At 40.1% G+C, this 20996-nt stretch overlaps 1 protein-coding gene across 20 annotated transcripts in view; it reads right to left on the reverse strand.

The window, feature by feature from the left end:
* Positions 1-20996, reverse strand: part of TENM2 (teneurin transmembrane protein 2) — a 1078265-nt gene that overhangs the window by 174972 nt on the left and 882297 nt on the right. For all 20 annotated transcript variants that reach the window (XM_064671589.1, XM_064671588.1, XM_064671590.1 and 17 more), the window contains one exon: positions 286-520. In XM_064671589.1, the coding sequence (XP_064527659.1) occupies positions 286-520 (235 nt within the window). The remainder of the gene's footprint in view (positions 1-285; positions 521-20996) is intronic.

The following is a 20996-nucleotide window of genomic DNA, read 5'->3' on the forward strand; positions in this document are numbered from 1 at the left end:
AAGTAAATTGTCCCTGAGCCCACGATATAAATATGCTGCACTAACCTCATGAGCTGTGTTTGCAGGGACGGTCCAAAAGGCTTTAAAATGGGATGTGAACAAGAGATGTTCACCTGCCTACCTTGGAAAGCAAAGCAAATCGGGGCTGGTGGGCATTCTAATGCCACCGACTCCCAGTGCTGCGTCCGCCGAAGCCACCAGTGACACAGAGCACCCCAAACCCCGCTCCTGACAAACCCAGGGCGCTCCAGAGGCACCTCCCGGGGTGTCCATCCCAGCACCCACCTGGTCTCGAGCGGGACGTTGCTGTTGAGCACCCAGCTGTCCTGGAGCTGCACGGACTCGGGGGTGGTGGCCAGGTCGTTGGGCGCCGGGGCGGGCGCGTGGATCTGGTTCCGGCGGTTGGTGAGCGAGTTCCTGTTGAGGGAGTTGGCGGAGGAATGGTGATGGGACAGGGAATGGTTGTGAGGAGGAGGCAGAGGTGGCCTCAACGTTGACTGGCTGTGGTGGTTTGAAGGGCCTAAAAGAGAAGAGAAAAACGAATCACAAATGTGTGCGATGGTACCACTCTCCTCGGCATTTTCTAGGGAACACCACCTGGGAGAAGAGTCAGACCCTGCAAACAGGAAGCTAAGCTTGTGTGCCTCTTAGACCTGGAGGCATCAAAATATGGTTAAACAGATCAGTGATTATTTGAGATCAGCAACATAAAACAGTGTTTCCAGGCTGCACAACTGGGATGTTGACAAAGACCGTATTTAGATTTAAAAATACTTCTTTATGGATTCTCCCTGGAGAAAGTCTCATCTCTGGAGCAGGGGACAGCAGTCTTGCCTTGATCATTCTCTACATCTACCCAGAGGAACTGTTTTCCTCCCTGTTTCTATCAGGGGCTTTTAGGAGAAGAACCTTAATGGATTAAAAATACTTTCTGAAAATACGGTCTTTAGGCTTCTATCAAATTTAGCCAGAGATCTCAATCTCTTTTCATTCACTGTTATTTTACCAATCAGCTTCAAATGAACAGGATTTGTGCCAGTGCAAGAAGATTAAACTCCAAATATGAAAAGACAGCAACAATGCAGTGATGATATCTTTCATGTGATCAGGATTTGGCCTGTATTCTTCTGTTTAGTAATGCCACAAACACACAGCAAGATCTGAAAATTATGCTACTCTTTCAGCCTCTTTCATTGAAAAATGACAGATTATATTTTTAGTGATAAAGAAGGATATAAACTTCTCATTCTTTGAGTACTGGCATGTTTGCATGGATAATGAGAAATATTTTTTCTAATCATTAAGGCAAGTGGATAAAAATAAAGGCACATAAGAAGAAAATTGAATAAGCAGGTGTCATTCTAAACATAGGCACTTTTCTAAACAGACTTTTAAACTGCATTTAAGTGCAATTCCACACACTGCAATGATTTATGTCTAATGAAAATAGCTAAAGAGAATAAAGAAAATAAACACTGTGTTATGAATCACATGCTCTAGACATTGTATCAAGTAGTAGTTTTCTAGCAAACATTAATCAGTAGATATTACAGAAATGATAACTAATGATGTGTGTTTCTTTTTAGGAACTGAAGCAAATTCTGTACTTAATGAATCAAATAATAAAAGAAAACATCACAAGGGGAAACCATTTGCAGCAAGACTGATCTTTTTTTGATATGAAACAAAAAAGTATAGAAAAACCGCTGAACTGATTAATTAACTGTAAGCTAATTAAGGCAAATATTTATTAAAAAAAACCCCAAACACCCAACACACAAAATAACAGGAGAACAGTTTGTTGGAGAGAGGTCACTACTTTTCCTAAGTGTTTCTGTGGGCCAGGGGAAGCACAGGCTAATGAAGAACAGGCAGGTTTACTTTACCTTGTGCAAGGTAAAGTGAAAGCTGTCCTCTGACAAGAAACTTTAAATAGTGAATTATACCAAATTCTGCATTCTCAACATGTTGCCTCAAATCTACACAGCAGTTTCTTTCTCTTTTTTGAATGTTTGTTGTCTTTTATGAACACATCCTAAATTTTAGGGCTGTCATATGTGCTCTCTCCTCACTATCCTTGCCTTGGCTCTGTCTTACCTAAATTCGAAAGAGGCTATTTAAACTAGAAAGTTTTACATTTAAAATCCCCATTTGGACCTCCAAGAACAGCAAATCTACACTAGGTCCTGGGCCATTCCACAACAGCATGTGGAGCTGGAACACAGCAGGAAGAAAATGTGTTTGGACAATATCCACACGCACAGAAGCTTAAGTGGAATTACTCTCCTAGTCTATGTTCTGACTTTAAACAAAGCATGTTTGGATTTCAATAAGTGGATATCTATGAGTGATAAAATACAAAAGAGTGCCCTTGTGTTGAAAGTTACTTCAAAAGATTCATGTGCTTCACGTTTTTTCAACTTACTTTAGATGCAGCTTTTCCTTCTTGAGGATAAGTACGGCAAAGTCCTACCCACACAAACAAAACAGTTTTGCTCTGAGAGCCACGGTAATGCCAGCTAAATAAAGACTCTAAATCTTGTCACCACAAAATCATAGAGGCTGTTCTTAAAAGTGAGGCAAGAGCACATCAATAAATAGCATTTCTGTAAGATTAAAGAAGCAGGGGCTGAATTCAAGTTACCACAAATTAATTTAATCCGCCTCAAGACTCAGTTCCCACACAATAAATATAAGATACTGTGCAAAATGAGCTGTGCAGAGGTAACTGAACATACACTGCAGCTGCAAAACCTCTGAAATCTGGCACAAGATGAACGTAGCCTTTAATATAGAAAAATAAAACAAATACCAATATTAATGTCATATAGATATTATACAGTTTATATTAAAACATATAAGAGCTTATATATATAAAAAGTACTAACTAGGGAGCATGCTCACACACTGGTGTATATATGAGAGAGATAAAAGCTTAATATGCTGCTTCTTCTTCATAAACCCGTTTAAATGAATCAAAAGCAGAAGCCGAACACTATTGAACTTGCCAGGGACATAAAATTGGATTCACATCTGAACATCTGAGCACTTCTTTATGAGCATCTCTGCCTAAATTAAAACTTCAACGGCAGTACCTGCAAATCTGCTGAGCTCTGAAGTTCAGAGGAGTAAATCACCTGTCCCACAATAAAGGATCAGTGGGCGGAAGGACAGGCCCGACGGATCGCGGGACACGACGCGCTCCGAGGCCTCCTGCAAATTGCTTTATTATTTGGAAGCTTAAACACAATGAGGAGTGTCTTGATGGACTACATCTGGCTTTTTACATCAGGAACAAGATTTTATTTTTGATATAGTCACCAGTATTGGTTTGGGGAAAAATGCTGAGGAAATGATGCCTTATCTCAATTATTAGCTGCATTAGGGGTTTCACAAGAAGCTGGAAAAATTAGCATTTAAGAAGCAGTCTCTTAAAACCATAGTGAAAATTAGAGAACTGGGCATCTGAAATACTGTCCATATTTTGTCTTTTTAAATTTTTTAATTTCTCATTTAAATTCACAAACAGACAATATTCCTAATTCTATCAATTCTAGTACACACTGATTGTGCCGAGCACTTCTGAAAAATCAGGGCCTGGTGTCCACATAATCAACATGTGATTCTTCAAGAGATCTTACTGCAGTCAAGAGTATCAGCAATGCTCATTTCAAATTAGGAGCTGAGCAGGGATTAATTGTGTTCTAATTGAGTGATTTGAGAACGCAAAGTCTGATCTATGTATCTTTGAAGTAATCATAAGCTACACAATTGACTTATTTAGGTTTAATCAGAACCAAAATACTAAAAAAGAAAAAAATATGGTTGGTTGTGAAACAATTAAACAAACCAGGTTAGCACAGAAGTAAAACTCAGCTGAAACAAGGTGCAAAACAGCATTTGTCTCCTTGAAAACAAACAAAACCCCATCAAAATCCCAAAGCTGAGCAAAATTCTGTCACTGTGCTGTTTCCTTCCACTGCATACAGAGAGAGAGCAGAAAACCTGCAGCCTCCAAAGCTCAGCCCATGGCTGTGACCCTGGTGAGCACAAGGCAGGGTGAAGGCAGGGCTGCCATGAGAAACATGGTATGATGGGTGGCCACAGGTCCTTCAGGAGCCTCTGCATCACAACAGTCTTATTCTGGCACAGCCTGGCAACCTCAGAGATCAGAGAAAGCCACTCAGCCTCACAGTGCAACAGGTACCTCAGTGATGGCCATGTCCTCCTGAGCACACGCTTCCAAGTATCATTTCTCGGCTGTTTTTACAGTTCAAATGTTGACTAAAACACAAAGTGAAACTTCACATCTGCTTTAGCAAATTGTTTTCCATAGTTCCTCCAAGGCTTGGGTACACTGACTTAACACATGCACTAAATCCAAGCAACACAAGGATCTGAGGAGAACAATTTAATCTCCCTCCTCAGAGATAAAATTCAAAGCAGAATCAGCGACATCTCTGATCTGAGTAAAGCAATCATTTCCCTGCATCCCAGCTCTTTGTCAATACTAGCTCAAAAAAGTGATCTAGACTGTATCTTAGTTGTGCTGAATTATCCTCTGTGCCATGATTAAATGTTGAGACATATAAACACCTTGTCATGATTCCTTTTCACAAAAGAACTAAAAAACACAAACATATTAATTTTCTAAGATGAACAATGATGAAATAATTTCCTTATACTTTAAACAATACAAATATTGAACACAAAAAAAAATAACAAAGCTGATGCATTGAAAGAAAAAATTCATTTCACAGCCCACAGACAACCCTTGTTAGTCTGCACTAGAAACCCAGTCTGCAGTATTCCTAGTTCTTTAGTCAAAGTCCTCTGCCACACTGTTTTCTCAAGGAAACCACATCATCTGCCATCACAATGAGTAACGGGTGTTTCACAGAACCACAGGGCCACCTTCCAAGCTAAATTCATCTTCAAGGGCAGCTCACATTACTCTGAGTCAGGGAGGAAAGAAAGCACTGAAACGCCCAGGAACACAACAGTGTCACAGGAGCTGCTGTCTCCAGGGCCAACTTCCAGCCTGGGATCACAGCCTTCAGTGAGTTTGGTGGGGTGGGACCAGGGCTCCTGCCCAGCAACACAGACTGGGCTTTGTGCCCTGTCTGCCTCAGTTCTCCTGTCTGCTTGCTTTATTTCTCTACATTTTGTGTGTGGCTGTAGTTAAATGGCAACTAAATGTTCTGAAAATGTTCTGAAAATGTTTTCAACACATGCAGTAAAGAGGCAAGTTATCTCACTCCTGACCATGGATACCATTACCTCTCTCTCTCTTGTTGTTTTAAACCCAAAACATTTGCCAGGTGTTCCTTCTTTTGTCTGCATGTTTTTACACTGTTTGAGGCACGAATGGGTTGAATGACTGGCTGTCATCCCAGACTGTACATTTTCAAATGAAATTCAGTAAACGTGTGGTATGAAATGGTAAGTCACTTATCAGCGTCTGCCAGTGCACCACAGCCATGTCCTCAGCACAATATCAGAGCAGAAAATTAAATGTTGCTGTGACAAAAAAAGAAACAACAAAAAAAAAACTCAAACAGAAAGTACCCCATTGCTTCCCCACAATATCCAGACAATCACAGAAAAGAGGAAAGGTGGTTGAATGGATAAACTCTAGGACTTTGTCGTAGTTTCTATCTCCTACTCTGGCTGAGCCAACCCTTGAGCAATCATGGATGTTATCTGTAAGCACCTCTATCCGTATCCTTTGCAGGAGTGCTGAAGGTAAATTCCTCAGCACTTAAGAGGGCAATCAGATACTGCGGCAGGCAGTGGCAGCTCAGCCAAACGAGCTCTGCCAGTCCCGAGTTGTTGCCGTGTACACAGACCACAAACTGCTACTCCACCACACTCCTCACACCAGAGGTGCCCAGATGCTCTGTACACACATCCAAGTGCATCCAGGAAAGAACCAGCCTTCTTGAAGCAGGAATATCAGCTTGTTCTCAGCATGGCTGCAGTCAAAAAAATGGCAGATTTGGTCACGGCGCTGGATGGGTTGGTTGGTTGTGGAAAAGCAGTGTGCATACTCAGAGAAGCAAAGGAAAAGTAGGACCCTTCCTCAGGAGTCTAATCTGAAAGATTACAGTCAAATAACCAACTCTCTTAAGTGAGGGTCACCCAGAAAAAGGTTAAAACCCATTCCCTACAAAACAGTATTATCTGAGATACCCTATACTAATTATATTTGTTGAAATATATCACTTAAATATTCATTATGGCACTGCATGAGGTGCACAGGCTGCATAAAATAATGTCTAGACAATGGCAAAACATATCACTTCAATAATAATGCTTTATGTGGACTCAGTGTCCTGTGGTACTTATAAATATATATGTATATATACACATATACACATCTATGAAAATGTAGACATACTACTTCTAATTTTACCTATTGTAAAAACGAGTCACAGAGAAATTAAAGAGTTGTCTTCTTTCCAATTGAAAAACAATCAATGCATCTCACATATTTTCCAATCAATCTTTTCATTCAGTTTTCTAATACTGATATAAATTTAAAACATGATTCAGGGAGTTTAAGGGTGTATTTCTCTTCTTCAGCTTAGATACATGACTATACTCTGAAGAAGGCACTGATGTTAAGAGGAACTACAAAGAAAAATACACATCTATGTTTCTAAGCAATGAAGTTTATTATTACTGTCATCATTACCATGGAACATTTCAGTGCAGAAAGGTAAATGTTGCTCTCCAGACTTGGTTCTGCAGAATGGAAAAGAGCTGAACCCGTCTGGAGACTTTCACAAATCCTTGCCTAAGCTCACATGGTTTGATGCACTGAGAATCACACTAAAGAGAAAGGGAGGACATAGATTTTTCTGAACAACAAATTTCTGAACAGAAATGTTTAGGCCAGCAATGGAAGCCTGGGGACATTTTCCTTATAGGAGTACAGCTTGAAAACTGCTGCTTCTTTGGATGGTCCAAGTGGGAGCCTGAAAATTTTCACAGAGACATAAGAATAACTGTGCCAGCATTTCCAATTCCTTGTGAGTCTGGAGTCAGGTGCAAAAGAAAGTCATCCCTGTTACAGCAGCACTTTGGATCTTGCATCACCCAGTCAGCACACACAGCTGGCTTCCAAGGGGACAAAAGAAATGCCAGTCATGGGTGGTTTAATGCAATGCACTACATCTCAATTATTTCAGAAATGTCACCAAATGTATTACACGTTGTCCAAAATAGATTTTTTTTTTTAAACCCAACCTCATAGAAAATCTATACAAGAAAGAGTCTCTCAAAATAAATTACTAAAGTAACTGTCTCACAGGGAAGATCTAATAGGAGACTGAGATCTCAGCAATGCCTAGGTGAGCTTTTTAATAAATCAGCCTTCCAGGTACTGCAGATCTTTAAGGAAGGAAAGGTCTATCAGCAGAGTAACGATTTTGAATCCTTCTGCTGTTCTAAGTCTGTAATGTCAAGTTTCACCACTGAGAAGTTTGGCAGCTGAACTGCTAATGAAACTAAATATATTGAACATGGCTTTCAGCATCAAGTAATTTCTGTTTCCCAGGCAGTATTACCATCTCTTCCCAGCAGCACTAACTTTTGTCAACTGCTGAATTTTTTTTCTTATTTCATCTTATACTACTGCCTTGGGATGACTCACCATAATGCACAGTGCACACCAGTCTAGATTTTTTCAGTTCAACAGCAGGATCAACAAAAATATAGGGTTTTTTTGTCTAAGAGTAAAAAAAAAAGTTGTATCTTACTACAACGCTCTTCAATGGGTTTTCAGGGCTTGAGCATTTTTTTCCCAAAATACGATCTCTTTGGCCCAAAGAAAGTATGAAAATAATAATTAAATACAGTTTTACCTTTAGGCTGAACCAACTGATAATCGAATGCTGGAAATAAAGAGTGATCTATAAGCATCATTAACATGAAGGCTCACTGACTTGTACCAGTAAATACAAGGTTCATGGAGAAGCTTCCTGGGAGAATTCAATTTCACAGCTCCTGGGAAGCCAGTTATTTACTACCAGGACCATCTGTTTCCCAACATGTAGAACAGGTAAAAATAATTTGTGCAGAATATATGGAAAAAGTAAGAAGAGTAGTTGCATAATGCTGGAGTAAAGAAAAGCAAATATAATGCAAAGTACATGTTGCACTGAACCAGGCTTTTCAATGGGTTATTTCTCTTTTTAAAAGCAGGCAAGGTACAAATAAGTACACGACAGAAACAAGGATTTGTCTGCCTCCAGGGTACTGCAAGCTGCAATAGTACATGACTGGCATTTCTTTCACAGGCAGCAGGATTTCATTTGAATTCTTTATTGGTTAGTATTGGACAAAAAAGAATGTCAAAAAACATTCAGATAAGAAGTCCTGTCAAACTTTCCTGACTTTTCAAGGTACCAGAGAGGATAGCATCAGCTGCCACAAGTAAAAGGTTCTGTTAGATGAAACCATGGGTTAATGAGTAAAAATAGAGGTTATCATAAAGTGGTGCATGCAAGCCCTCACACAGTTTATCACTCAGCAGTACACGAGCCAACATTTAGCCAGCAATTCTTAGACAAGTTTTTAATTAGAGTTTTTAGAGTGTGAAGCAAAAAAAAACTGAAAAAACCCCCAAAACCCCAAACCCACATAACTAAAAAACAAACCCCACAGTCACACATGGCAAAACAGAAGAGTTGGGACAAGATGATTTCAGCCCTGAAATGATGCCTCTCTTTCACTGGGTGCTGCAGTTGGGCTAGAACTTCTCAAAACACCGTGACTGATGTGACTGAGCCCAGGGGCTGATCCCATCCCCATCACCCGTGGTCTCAGTGTGGATGCCCAGGCAAAACACTGTCCTTGGCCCTCAGCTGGCAGAGCTCAGGGAAAGCCAAGCCCCAGGGGTGCCATTGGGCACTGCCCAGGGATGAAAGGACCCCGAGTGTGGGGCCCAGGGGAGCTGCTCATGCAGCCGAGCTGAGCATGGGAAAGTCAGCTCTGCTGTGGGAACCAGCTGGGAGTGCTGCCTTGGCCACAGCTCCATCCCAGTAGCCAAAGAGCTTCCCGACTGCAGCTGGCTTTCAGGCTGCTTGGAGACCAGGAAAATTAACTAACACCAGTGTGATGAGGCACCCACAGAGCTTGTGCTGGCCAGCAATCCTCTCAATAGCACTGCAGCAAATGCTTCACTACTGCTGCATTTACCGTGGATGAACTTACTACAGACTAGAAAACTACCCTGTAGCACAGCAGAAATGCAGTAACCCACTGAAAACTCTGTCTAGGTGGAAAAAACCAAGTGTTGTCTTGTCTACATCACACTAAATAGCATTACCAACATTTTGCACAGACTTAAGTCTTCATCAAGATGTTGAATCTCTGTCCAACTTCCTACTATGTGAGCTTGAAGAGACTCTCAGAACAAGGCTATGGATTTTTTTTTTCTTTTTCCTTTTTATAAAATACACCTGTCTAATCACTTGCAATCAGTGACACAGAAAACACCATCACTACTCATCTCCTGGGACAGTGCTGCCTGCCTGTCTGCCATCCCCTGCCCAGTTCATGCAGCAGAATCACAACACAGCCATGCTCTGGGCTGCCACTTTCAATATGAGCTGCTCTTACCTCACCAGCATGGAGAAGGCAATGGAATTCACAACCTGAAGAGACTGTGTAATCATCCTGGCAGATACCAAACCCTGATGTGCTCCCACATTACCAGAACAAACAGAAGGCAGGGAATTGTAATGCCTTTGGGCAATGCTGCCTGTTCCCAGTGTCAAGGGGAGAGGGAACAGCACAGCCCTACCCAGTAGCTGTGTTTCTGAAAGCACAGCTTCACCCCAGGTACTCAGATCAACACAATCTTTACATGCCCTTCTCTGTCTCAAGGCCATGGTTTTATTTCTCTGAGACCAGCAATGCAAACAGACTCAAGTAAAGAGCCACAGAAATCTGGTATTAATTGAGAACTCAGCGAACACATTTCACTCCCTATTTCAGGTATGAAAGCAGCTATCACAGTTGCATTATACAGGGTTTCTTCCTTCAGAATGCCTGAGACCACCACAGTACTAAGTGGTGTTTAATATCATGAAAAGAAAGAAAAAAAAAAAGCAGCCTTGAGGCGCAGTGTTGTATTGATAATAATGACAGTGGCAATATTAAAGAAGAATTTAAAAATGGGAAAAAAGGACGACCACAATATTTTATCCAACTCAAGTCATAGAAGATTAGAGAGTAGTTAAATACTAAGATTGCAGTCTGACTAAAACCTCTGAAAAATATCTGTCACCTTGCAAAAATTTCTAGCAGCTTTTTCTAACGAAACAATTAAAACCTATGCCTGAAATCTTTGCTTTAACATGAGTGTGCATGGCTGGAATCCCTTGGACACAAAAGCTTTGGGGCAGGTAAAGCCACAACATGATGAATTTCAGCAAAGAAGACTAAGAGACAAAACTTTTGACACTGAAGCTGACTTGTGAAATCATGGCAGGGAGGGAAAGGAGGTGAGGATTCTGAAATCAGTCAGACAATTCTGCTTCTTTGAGACATAGGGGAATGGAACAGCAGAAAAGAAGGGAAAAAGACACTAAATAAACATGTCCTATGAGCTCTTACAGTAGCAGGATAGTAGTCTGCCACCAGAAAAAAAGCATCTTGACAATTACTATTTCTAAATTAATATACAAGAAAAATCTGTGTTAAGTCTTCTGCAGATACATGCCCAACACATCAAGACTTTTCTGCAAGGACCTTCTATCAACCGCATTTTCCAAGGAATATTCAGAAACAGAGAAGTTGTCAAGCTCAAGAAACTCCAAAGTCAAGCAGACATTTTTTTCCCCTAAACATCTGTAGTATTTTAAGTGAAAGTTATTTTCATTATATTGTTACCAGTAAATTATAGATATAGTTTTAGGTAGTGGGATAGTTATTAGGTGTCCATACCTATCATGGAATGAACCAAAATCAAATTATTTTTAAAAATAAAGTTAACTAGGTAAATTGTTGCTGTTAGGTAGTTGTGATTCTCTATGCCAATAACAACTTCAATAATAATAATAATAAAATCGAGTAAGTTTTACTAAATTTCTTGCATCTGGTATGTGTGAAAGATTTTAATTTACACTCATTTATCAACTCAGACAATTTCACCAATGGACAAAATTATTCTGAAAACAAAAAATCAACCTGCACTTTCAGAAGGGTATCACAAGGTGGGTACATGCACACAGCACTTGGATCAGGAATGCATTTTTATCACACGCAACTCAAAAATTAGGGTTATTTTTGACATAGTTCTAAAAGCATATGAATGCCCAGAGAGCAAAGATTTTATTTTAAATGAGTGTATCTGAAAGCAACATTCACAAACAAGGAAAGGCAGAGGAGATGTTAAACTGGATAGTTAAATATGGCATAGGGGGGATCATAAACCCAGTAATCTTGTACTCTGGTAACATCAGCTATAGAGCTTTTGTCTGTCAAAACTGTTTGCAGTCCATGTTACACACACTGAAGTGATCAATACCAACAACCACAATGTGACAATAATGATAATACTTCATGTTCTCTACAGTGTCTGCTGTGTGTTCTTTTAATGTGCTTCAGAAATGAAGCCTAATATGGTAAGGATTATCAAAATTTTACATCACAAACTGAAACACAGAGAGCAATGAATTAACATGGAACTGTGTGACCAAGCTCCCCTCCCCTAGTTTCATCTGGTCTTTTTTTTCTTCCAACAGGTCTTTCTCATCTGACACGTTTTCTCCAGTTACAGCAAATTAAAACACATGGAAACTAATTCTAGTGGGTGCTAAACAGGAAGTATCCCACGTTTAATTATTGTTTCAAACAGGTTTGGTTTGGGTGTCTGGTTGTTTTTTTTTTTTTTTTTTTGTTTTATTTGTTTGTTTTTGTTGGTTTCGTATCTTTTTGTTTGTGTTTTATTTGCTTGTTTGGGTGTTTTGTTTGTTTTAATGCAGAATGTTTGAATAATGTCTTTCAGTAAGCAGAAACAAATGGGGCAACTCCCACCCTGGATAAAGATCTAGAAATGCAGTATCATTGTGCCTGACCTTTTAGCTGGCTGTTAAAAGGCAACAACAAAAAACCCCAAGCAAAACCCTGATTGCAGATTTTCCAAACGATATGTAAGACAAGTCCTGCCCATTGGAGAGGTTTACTTTTTTAAGCTAATGTCCAATTAGTACATTTTAACAGAAATGCAAAAGCAAAAGCTATCCTCTACAGGGCATGCAAACCAATCATCCTTAAAGCTTAAAGACTGTTCCATGCATATTTTCCACATAATAAAACAGTCTGGACTAAAACCCAAAATGCACATCAGTGTAGGGTACTGACAGACATCTTGATACGGTGTCACTGTTTCAATTTACTTGCATATTTTTTGATACAAGCTCAGGGAAACATGGAAAGTTGTGCCATGAACAGAGGGGAAGAGAATCAACTGTTGCTGTGCTTTTATTAACTCAGACTCCACAGAACTCTAAATTTATGAAATACTCAGGAAAAATTATTAAATTATTCATCAGTGATAAGACAATTAAGAGGAAAACGAAGGAACAAGTGGAAGCTTGGTCCTGAGGGAGAACAGCTGGTCTTCTCATTAAAAGTATGTTTTGGCAGCAAAACACCCTCTGAACAGAGGCAACCTGCTGCTAAAGCAGCCTCAGAGTCAAATTTAGGAGCAAGTGACAAGGACACACTGATGAGAAGAGTGAGGTGGGGGTACTCCGGGTATCAGTGTGTGGTTGGCACAAGCTGCCCCTGCTCCTGGCAAAGAGGTGCTGGGACTTCATTGCACTTTGGAGCCACAACATGAGATGGGAGCTGCCTCAGTCCCTGGGCAACTTTGTGCTGATGTGCCAGACTATCAAGAAATTAGTTTAAAACTCAAGGAAAGATTCTATTTTTATGGAGTTGAGCCAGCACAGGCATAGAGAGCACACCCTGCTCTAACAGGCTGGTGCCTTGTGCTAGAGCTTTGCTGGGGTCTGAAAAACTCATCATTAAGTAACATTGTTCCCTTCCTTCTTATCCTTCTCTTTCTGCTACCTGCTATCTTTCAGTTTCAGGGGTTTTTTTCATACTTTCCTTTGGTAGTTTTTAATTCTTTTCCTGTCCTGCCATCTCTGCAATAGTTCAGGAGATTTACCCCTTGGCTCCTCACCTCTTACAATCCATCCTCTGAGATAACCCACCTTAATCTCCTGGTAGAACAAATACCAACCACCAAAAACCCAGCTCTTGCTCACAGCATCACAAAGGACCTATTATGATTCCACTGCTGAAATACCAAATTAGTGACAAGCACGATCTGTGTTCTTTAAAGACAGTATCCCCAAAACATGCCTACAGGAAAAAACCATTTCTGTAGCATCTGCTGAAGTATGAAATCCCCCCTCACACTGGCAACACCTTATTCTATATTTTTCAGAAACTTTTTTGAATAACATCAAGGTCCACAATTTTTTTTTGTGACATGGAAATACAAAATCAGATACTTCATCTTAACACTGTACAATCTTACTTCCTAGTTAAGTAAAAAATTGCTAAGAATTTTCCCTCCCTAAATGCCATCCTCTTCTTTCCCATATTTCCCCATGTGTGTGGAGTATCTTTACAGCTGAAAGCAGCAAGACACAACAGGGTTTTTTCCTAATCAAATAATTCTGCTTAAAATTGTTACTCCAATTCTTGCACAGATTCAAACATCTTGCATAACTGGCATGAATTCTGACATCCCTGCACAGCACCAAATTATTCTCAGCCTGTTTCAAAACCTGATTCATCACAGGAAATTTAACAATTCCCACTCCAATCTTTCTGTATCTATTTGTTCACTTAGGTCAGCTGGCAAAATAAGCATGTTAGCCTTTTCTCTGCTCCAGATATGTCATACCAAAGCAAGCTTTGCATAAAAAGAAATGGCATGCTACTATCTTTGTAACAGTTTTAGAGCCTTGGTTATAAATACTTCAGATGATGCTCAGACAGGAACTCAAGTGAGGCAGATTTCAGCTCTTCACATGAACAGCAGGGAGAGTTACAGATTCAATTTGAACCAAACCTATACTAATTTACCATGGATGATCAGCAAAAAAGGAAGCATAGGTGAAATAGAATTTCTGAAGTGAGGGAATTTATACGTATCACATTGAAATTTATTAGGTACATGGAGTTGTCTGGACATTTACAGGGACTGGGCATTCAGGAGCACACAGGAGAACACTCTGAGGTACAAAAGTGATCTGTGCCTGCTCAGGAACAAATGCTGAGCAGGTGAAGGAAATAAATCTGCTGGCCCTGAGCGGGGTTCTCAGTGGAGCCACTGTGCCAGACTGGGCTGTTGGGGCAAGGGCAGACAAATCCCTGCCCTCTTCCAGCATTGGCCCTGTCAGCCCAGAGCCACCAGAGGTGAGGGAAGAGGATTTTGCAGGAAGAGAGGAGGGGGATGGCAAAGACAGGGCAGGGTCCACCATCCACTGCACCTTTCTCAGGTGAGAGGGAGCTACAAGACAACCATGAGGGCAGAGCAGGAGAGCTGGAAAAGGAGGAAAAGGTGCAGAGGTCCTCAAATACAGCTGCATTTCTCTTCAGGTAAGGTTCAGGGTAAATTAAGAGAGGGGACAGGGGAATTGCATAGGCAGAAGAAATGCAGGATTGAGCAGGGTAAACTTTACTTCCCACTTCAGGCATATCTAGGTAGCTGTACCACATACAGCCACCTCACACACTTTAGGCACTTGTAATTACTTGCAAATACACATCCATCCCTTTTTGATTAGTGCTACAGATGTGCAGCAGTTTGTGTTGTGTGCACCTTTTCCTTAGTCCCAGTAACATTACCTTGTTTCCAAATTCAGAGACACTATTATGAGGTCCTATAACATAAATGTTAAACCTCAGTACTATCTCAGAGGGTTTTAAAAAGAGGGACTCCACAATTATGCACCTGTTAAACAGTAAATTAAAAATATACTTTCATGGAGATATCATTATTCTTTCACCACTGTAGCTTTTGAAAAACTATATTATTTTTCTTTCTCAACAAGGAGCACTTCTTCTGGGAAAGAACCCAAACCCCTGATCTTAAGCCACGTTAAAGAAATTATTTAAATCCAGCTACTTAAGATGTAGTGTTTGAAGGGCCAGCTTCAGCTGGAGCAAAGACTGATAATGGAGTTCTTTTAAACCCAACACACTTCAAGATACCATTTTTGGAGTCAATCCTATTCAAAGCAAGCAATGGCAAGACAAAATTAATACTTCTATTTGTTATTCCATACTCCTAAAAAAATAGATTGTTATTTCCTAAGCTAACACAAACTGATCTGTCTCTTCTTTATGCATTAACAATTAATATGGATTCCGCTTATAGACATCTGTAATGCTTTGGGCTGTATTTATGGTGTGATAATTGTCATTTTGAGACACAGAACACCAAGATGATAGAAAGACATAGCTGAACTGTTCACTTATGCTCCTATCTAAGGGACAACACTGTTATCTTGTTACAAAATACTGCCCCGAGCAATGAAAAGTTTCATAAATCTTTTTTCTACCACTGTTGTCAGCTTCTATTTTTGCCTGTGGCTGAATGTGATTATAATCTGTTTTCAGTGTACAAGAAAGCAAAGTGATCTAGAATATAATGACTGGGGAACATTTTGGAGCCCTCCTGGGCTGCAGGATATTTCCAGCTGCTAGCAGAGCTGATAACGGACTTAATAGAGCTAATGATTTCTAATACCACTAACACAAGGCTATTTTCACAGTGGGTAAATAATGACTCTTTTGTTTTGGAAATAGTTAAGGAGTCATGTGGATGTTTGATAAGTACATGATACAGTATAAATGCAGCAATATTTGGGTTACTAATGGTAGATTACACCGTAGCTAGAAGATAATATACTTTTTTGTTTCCTTCTAAGAACTTAAAAGTTTATAACCCCGTTAACACCACTGTGACAGCGAGGAGATTTCACTGTAAACAATTACAAGTAATGTTTTAATCTAAGCATAAAAACGCATCCATTTGTTTCAGTGCACTGCATCTTTGTTTTTATGTTGGTAATTAATATTACAAATCTTCACCAGAAATAAAATAAAAACTAATTGGGTAGTAAAAGAAATTTTCTAGAGGGTTGATCGCAAAAACTGCATCAATGGGGCAAACTATGAATAGCACTTATGCCTTCAGTATTTTACTTGATCACGACTCTGTGTTTCTGATGAGGATTAACAATATTTGCTTTGTTTCCTCCTTTCCCTGTGTGTAATCTGTGTTCCCCATTCAAAGGCATGTGCTCCCACCAGGGAGAACTCCACTCCGTAGGCTACAAGATTCCCCGCAGGATTTTTTTTTTTTGTATGGCATTATACACAAAAAATTTCCTATGGTAAAAATGCATTTCTTCTTCCCTCTTCTCCTCTGCAGAAATTACATTCCAAATAGATTGCACATACGAACCTCCTATTTTTCTTTCAAGACATTTGAACACTATTTCACATTAAGTTCATGGTAGTAAGGACTGTTTAGGATTCCTACCCTACTCATTGCAGTATCCGGCATGCCCAGTGTTTCATGCCCCCTTCCTTCACCCATAACTTTTCCCTTTCCAGCATTCCCTGCCTCAGGCTTGCTCCTCTGCCTGGAGCCTCCAGTGGGGAATAGCTCAGGGAAACATGAGCAGCAGCCTGGAATTGCCCATCTCCCACCGGAGAGGAGCTCCCAGTGTTGCAGGGGGGGCTCTGTGGGGTGAGGGGCAGGCAGGATGGAGCATGGGTGAAATAAAACTCACACTGAAACTCTGCACTGTTGAAAGCACAGCCCTTAGCAGTTCTCCTGCCTTTTGAGCCTTCTGAGCTGTAGTCACAACACCAAACAGGATTCCCTGGATGGCACTGTGTCCCTCCCTCACCCAAAACGGGTGGTGTCAAGCTGCTTATAACCCAAACTTCTTAACAAGAACAGAGAAGGTTAATATAACTCTGATGAAGGCAAGAAGGTAATGTTTAAATAAAATAATTCAAGCTAGACAGAGCTACTAAACTCAAAATGAAAGAAATAAAAGGACTTATGGTGTGAATGGAGGATAATAAATTGTGTAATGCAATAAAGCAATATCTACCCATTATAAACTTTATAGATTTTTAGGAAAGCATAAGATAACCCCCATTGTGATTCATTTTCACATATCTTGAAATATTACAGGAAGCAAGCAGAAATAATTAAATTTGCCTAACTGTATTTCAAGGTATGGCTTCAGTGGTTAAAGAAAATGCAAACTTAAGCAAAGAGTCTAACACAGCTGCTGGTGTCAAACTGAGAATGCAATCTCTTCCCTGGTTTGTCACTGCCATTGCTTCATTATGAGGAAAAACTTCTAGATTGGAACAACAAAAATATTTCATGGTCTAAGAATTAATATCAGATTTTGTCTCTGCTGGTGATACAGCACTTCTAAATGACAGGTCAAACATGCAAGGAACAGCACGAGATTGTTCCACATCACAGATAAATCAGGTTAAATATTGTGAAAAATCCATCTATAGGAACTCCAGGTTTCAAATCAGGTTTTGCATTAGAAGGCCAAGAAATATAGGCTTTTTAAATTCATATACTTGACAGACATGAGCAAGCCAGTGGATTTAATCATAAGGAAAAAATACCATGATCAAGTAACGTGACAACTGCAATCACTGACTTCAGTGACTTGATCAAATGTTTCTTCTCCCTCAACACAGAGAGAGGGAAACAGGAAAGCCACCAGACACTAATGCTTTCAGAAAATATTAGGTATCACATTAATTGAATTCCTAAACACTAAGATTCAGAAATCAACCTTTTTTGTTTGGTTGGTTTTTTCAGTTGCAGAAATATAGACAGAAATTCAAGAGACATCAAAAGCTAAACTAGAGCAGAGAACACAGCTGGCATACCACTGCCAATTTGAGAAGGATGTCAAAGGCCTACATGATTTTAAAACCAAGAATATTGAGCAAGTTTGAGAACAAGATGGCTAAGTTGTTCAAAGAATAAGAATTAAGGATTGCTTAATTAAAAACAGCTACGGTATCACAGGGCAGAGCTATATTACATGCATTAGCATATAAAAATGAAAAAGTAGGTATTTTGGAGATCAAGGAGCTCTTCTTCTGTACTGATACAGGAGTTGTAATGCCAACTAAAATTAGATTCAAACACGTAGATGTGGAATTTACAATAGGAATAGACAGGTGTTAAAGAAAAGGTAATAATCAGATGGTGAATTCAATATTTTCATTTAGGAAAAGTTTATGGAATGGAAAAAGTCTGGTAGGGAATATTTCACAAAAGGTCTTGAAACTTGAGAAAATACAGAGGGAACAAATGTTGCTAAGTCTAAAAGTTACTGATTAAAATACAATATACTAGGCAGCCTTCAAAAGGAAGCAAAGCTATGTAACAGGTGGTGGGACAGAAGATGCAATTCAGTGTTGACAAATGCAAAAACAACTTGAAATTTATTAGCTCTTGATCATAAACGACTTAAATGAACACCAAGAAGAGAAAGGTGGGGATGGAGGAATTTTTGCGAGCAGATCAAGGAAAAGAAGGGAAATGCAGTAGACATTCCATTCTAAATGCATAATGATGGAGGAAAATAAAAACACAGCATATTTGCTAAGCCCTGACATCAAATGATGGAGTGAAAGACAATCATGGGCTGACCTCTGATATGCCTTGTGCTAATGTGCACAAATATGCCAAGTTAGGAAACAGAGCATCAGTCACTCGTGCTGGGTGGAAGGTGTTCCGTGTTATCCCACATCCATCCTGCCTCATTCATGCTCAGCCTTGTGAAACAAGCAAAAAAGATTTAAAATGTCTATTTAACACAACTGTTCTCTGTAAACTCAGATCAGCATTTAGCAAGTGAACCTCACAGCATTCTCTGCTGCTGAGCTTCCTAGGAGAGGAGGAAATGAGGAACTTCCAAGGACCATGACACACAGGCTGCTGGGATCCAGGGTCACAGGGACAACCACGTTCCCAAAACTCCCAGAGCTCTGCATTTGTGCCTTAGTGAACACAATCCCAGCCTTTCTCTATTGACTATGTCCCTGAAAAATCTGTCCTCTCTATGCAATGTGACCTCAGGTAAGAAATCTTACTGGTTCTGTTAGGGAACTAGGAATTGGAAAAACTACAAGGTGTGCAGACACATTTTTGATGCTCAAGTCTTAGCTGAGTGAAGTTATTGTTTCAAAATCAGTCACTAATCTCTCCTAGTGAGTTCATATATTAGTGTTTTAGTGAGACACATGTGCATATCTGACTTAAGCAGCTGAAAACAGGCACTTACTCAACCATCATCAGGTGACAAGCACAGATTTTGGCCATATTTTGACATGTCTTGCACCAATAAAAGACAAAACCTACCCAAAGGGTCAGGTAGCCCAAAAGGTGGCTTATGATTGCCTCCCAGACACAGTCCTGAATACAAGCAGTGGTTTCAGCCCTGACAGGTACTCTGCTGTTGCTGAGAAGGACGGGCATTCTTTCAGCAGTCACGGCCCCGCCTTCCTGTTGGGAGATCACCTTCCCTGCCAAAATGCACAGCAACACACTTCTCTGCTGGCACAGATGCACTGGTTATGTGGGACACCCAAACTCCAGGTTACAATAACAATTAGATCTGTTGATCCAGCCCAGTGTGTTGTTTTGTAAGATGTGCATGCACATGGGTTGCACAGAGATCAGATTCCTGCCTGGAGAATACTGAACTCTCTCTGCAGATGGTCCAGCAGCAACATATCTTGGAAGCTGTGTCTGGCAGCACCTACCTCTCCTGTGGCTTTTCCCATGTGGGCAGTGCAGTCAAGATCCAGTGCCCAGCAGAGAGGGCAAAGGCCAGGCTGGGGGATTCTGAGCTCTACAATGACTGGGAGGCATCTGATAGTTCAGTGTCCCCCTGGCTCACCCCGAAAGATCCCTAACTTGTCCAGCTCTAAAAGCAGGTGTCCTGTGCCCATATTCTAAGCAGAGTTTATAGCTGGACGTGAACTGTATTGAAAGAAGGTGCAGCTTCCTGTTCAATCCAGCTGCTGTGCATTATATACATTATTCTTTTCACCTGTGAGTCAAGCCAGTTATTAGTATACATTGCTCAAATAAACTGCACCATCAACAGAGCAAAATAATAACAAAGGTATCAGTTAGGCGCAGCCTAAGTATTAATATTACTGTCATAAATGATACAAAATAATACGTTGTCTTCAATTTTCTAACACTTCATAACTTTTCAGTGAGACAATACTTTTCTGCTCTCTTTTTTTGATAATTCACAACACTCACACTCACCACTTCCAGTGCAACTATAACACATTTGCTCTTCAGATGATATTAGTTTCCACATCTGATTTTTTTAACTCTGAGCAATTAATAAACCCAGAGCATTGCAAACAAAGCTGCTGGTCAAGGAGACATTGCTTAGAAAAACAAAAGAATAAGGCTTCTCTAGATCAAAAATTAAAGAGCTACAGGCATTGTTTATTCACATTTGAGAAGGCTGTAAGAGACAGGCATGCTGTCTGCCTCAGTTTTTATGGTGGATCTGGAAAATATAAAAAAGAATCTCACTATTTGTAAGAGCTAGAAATAGCTTATCATTTATTTGTCCCTGAATTATCTATCTGCTGTCAGGCCTGTGCAGGCACATGCTGGGCTGCTTTTGCTCCCATCCCACAGAGCAGGACACCTTTGAAAAAGGACACTCTCTCTCCCTCCTATTTTTCTTTCTAAACATCACGTACTCTCCAAAACCGTATTTATTTTCTTGAAGTAAAACCAACAAAAATAGTTATGTGAGAAAAGAAAAAAAAATAAGGGAAGGAAATGAAAGTGGGAAAAACTGTCACTGAGACACACTGCTGGAGGAAACACACAAAATGTATTCACTTGCTTTGATGTCTCA

Source organism: Pseudopipra pipra, chromosome 15 (genome assembly GCF_036250125.1).
Source record: "Pseudopipra pipra isolate bDixPip1 chromosome 15, bDixPip1.hap1, whole genome shotgun sequence".
Lineage (NCBI taxonomy): Eukaryota > Metazoa > Chordata > Aves > Passeriformes > Pipridae > Pseudopipra > Pseudopipra pipra.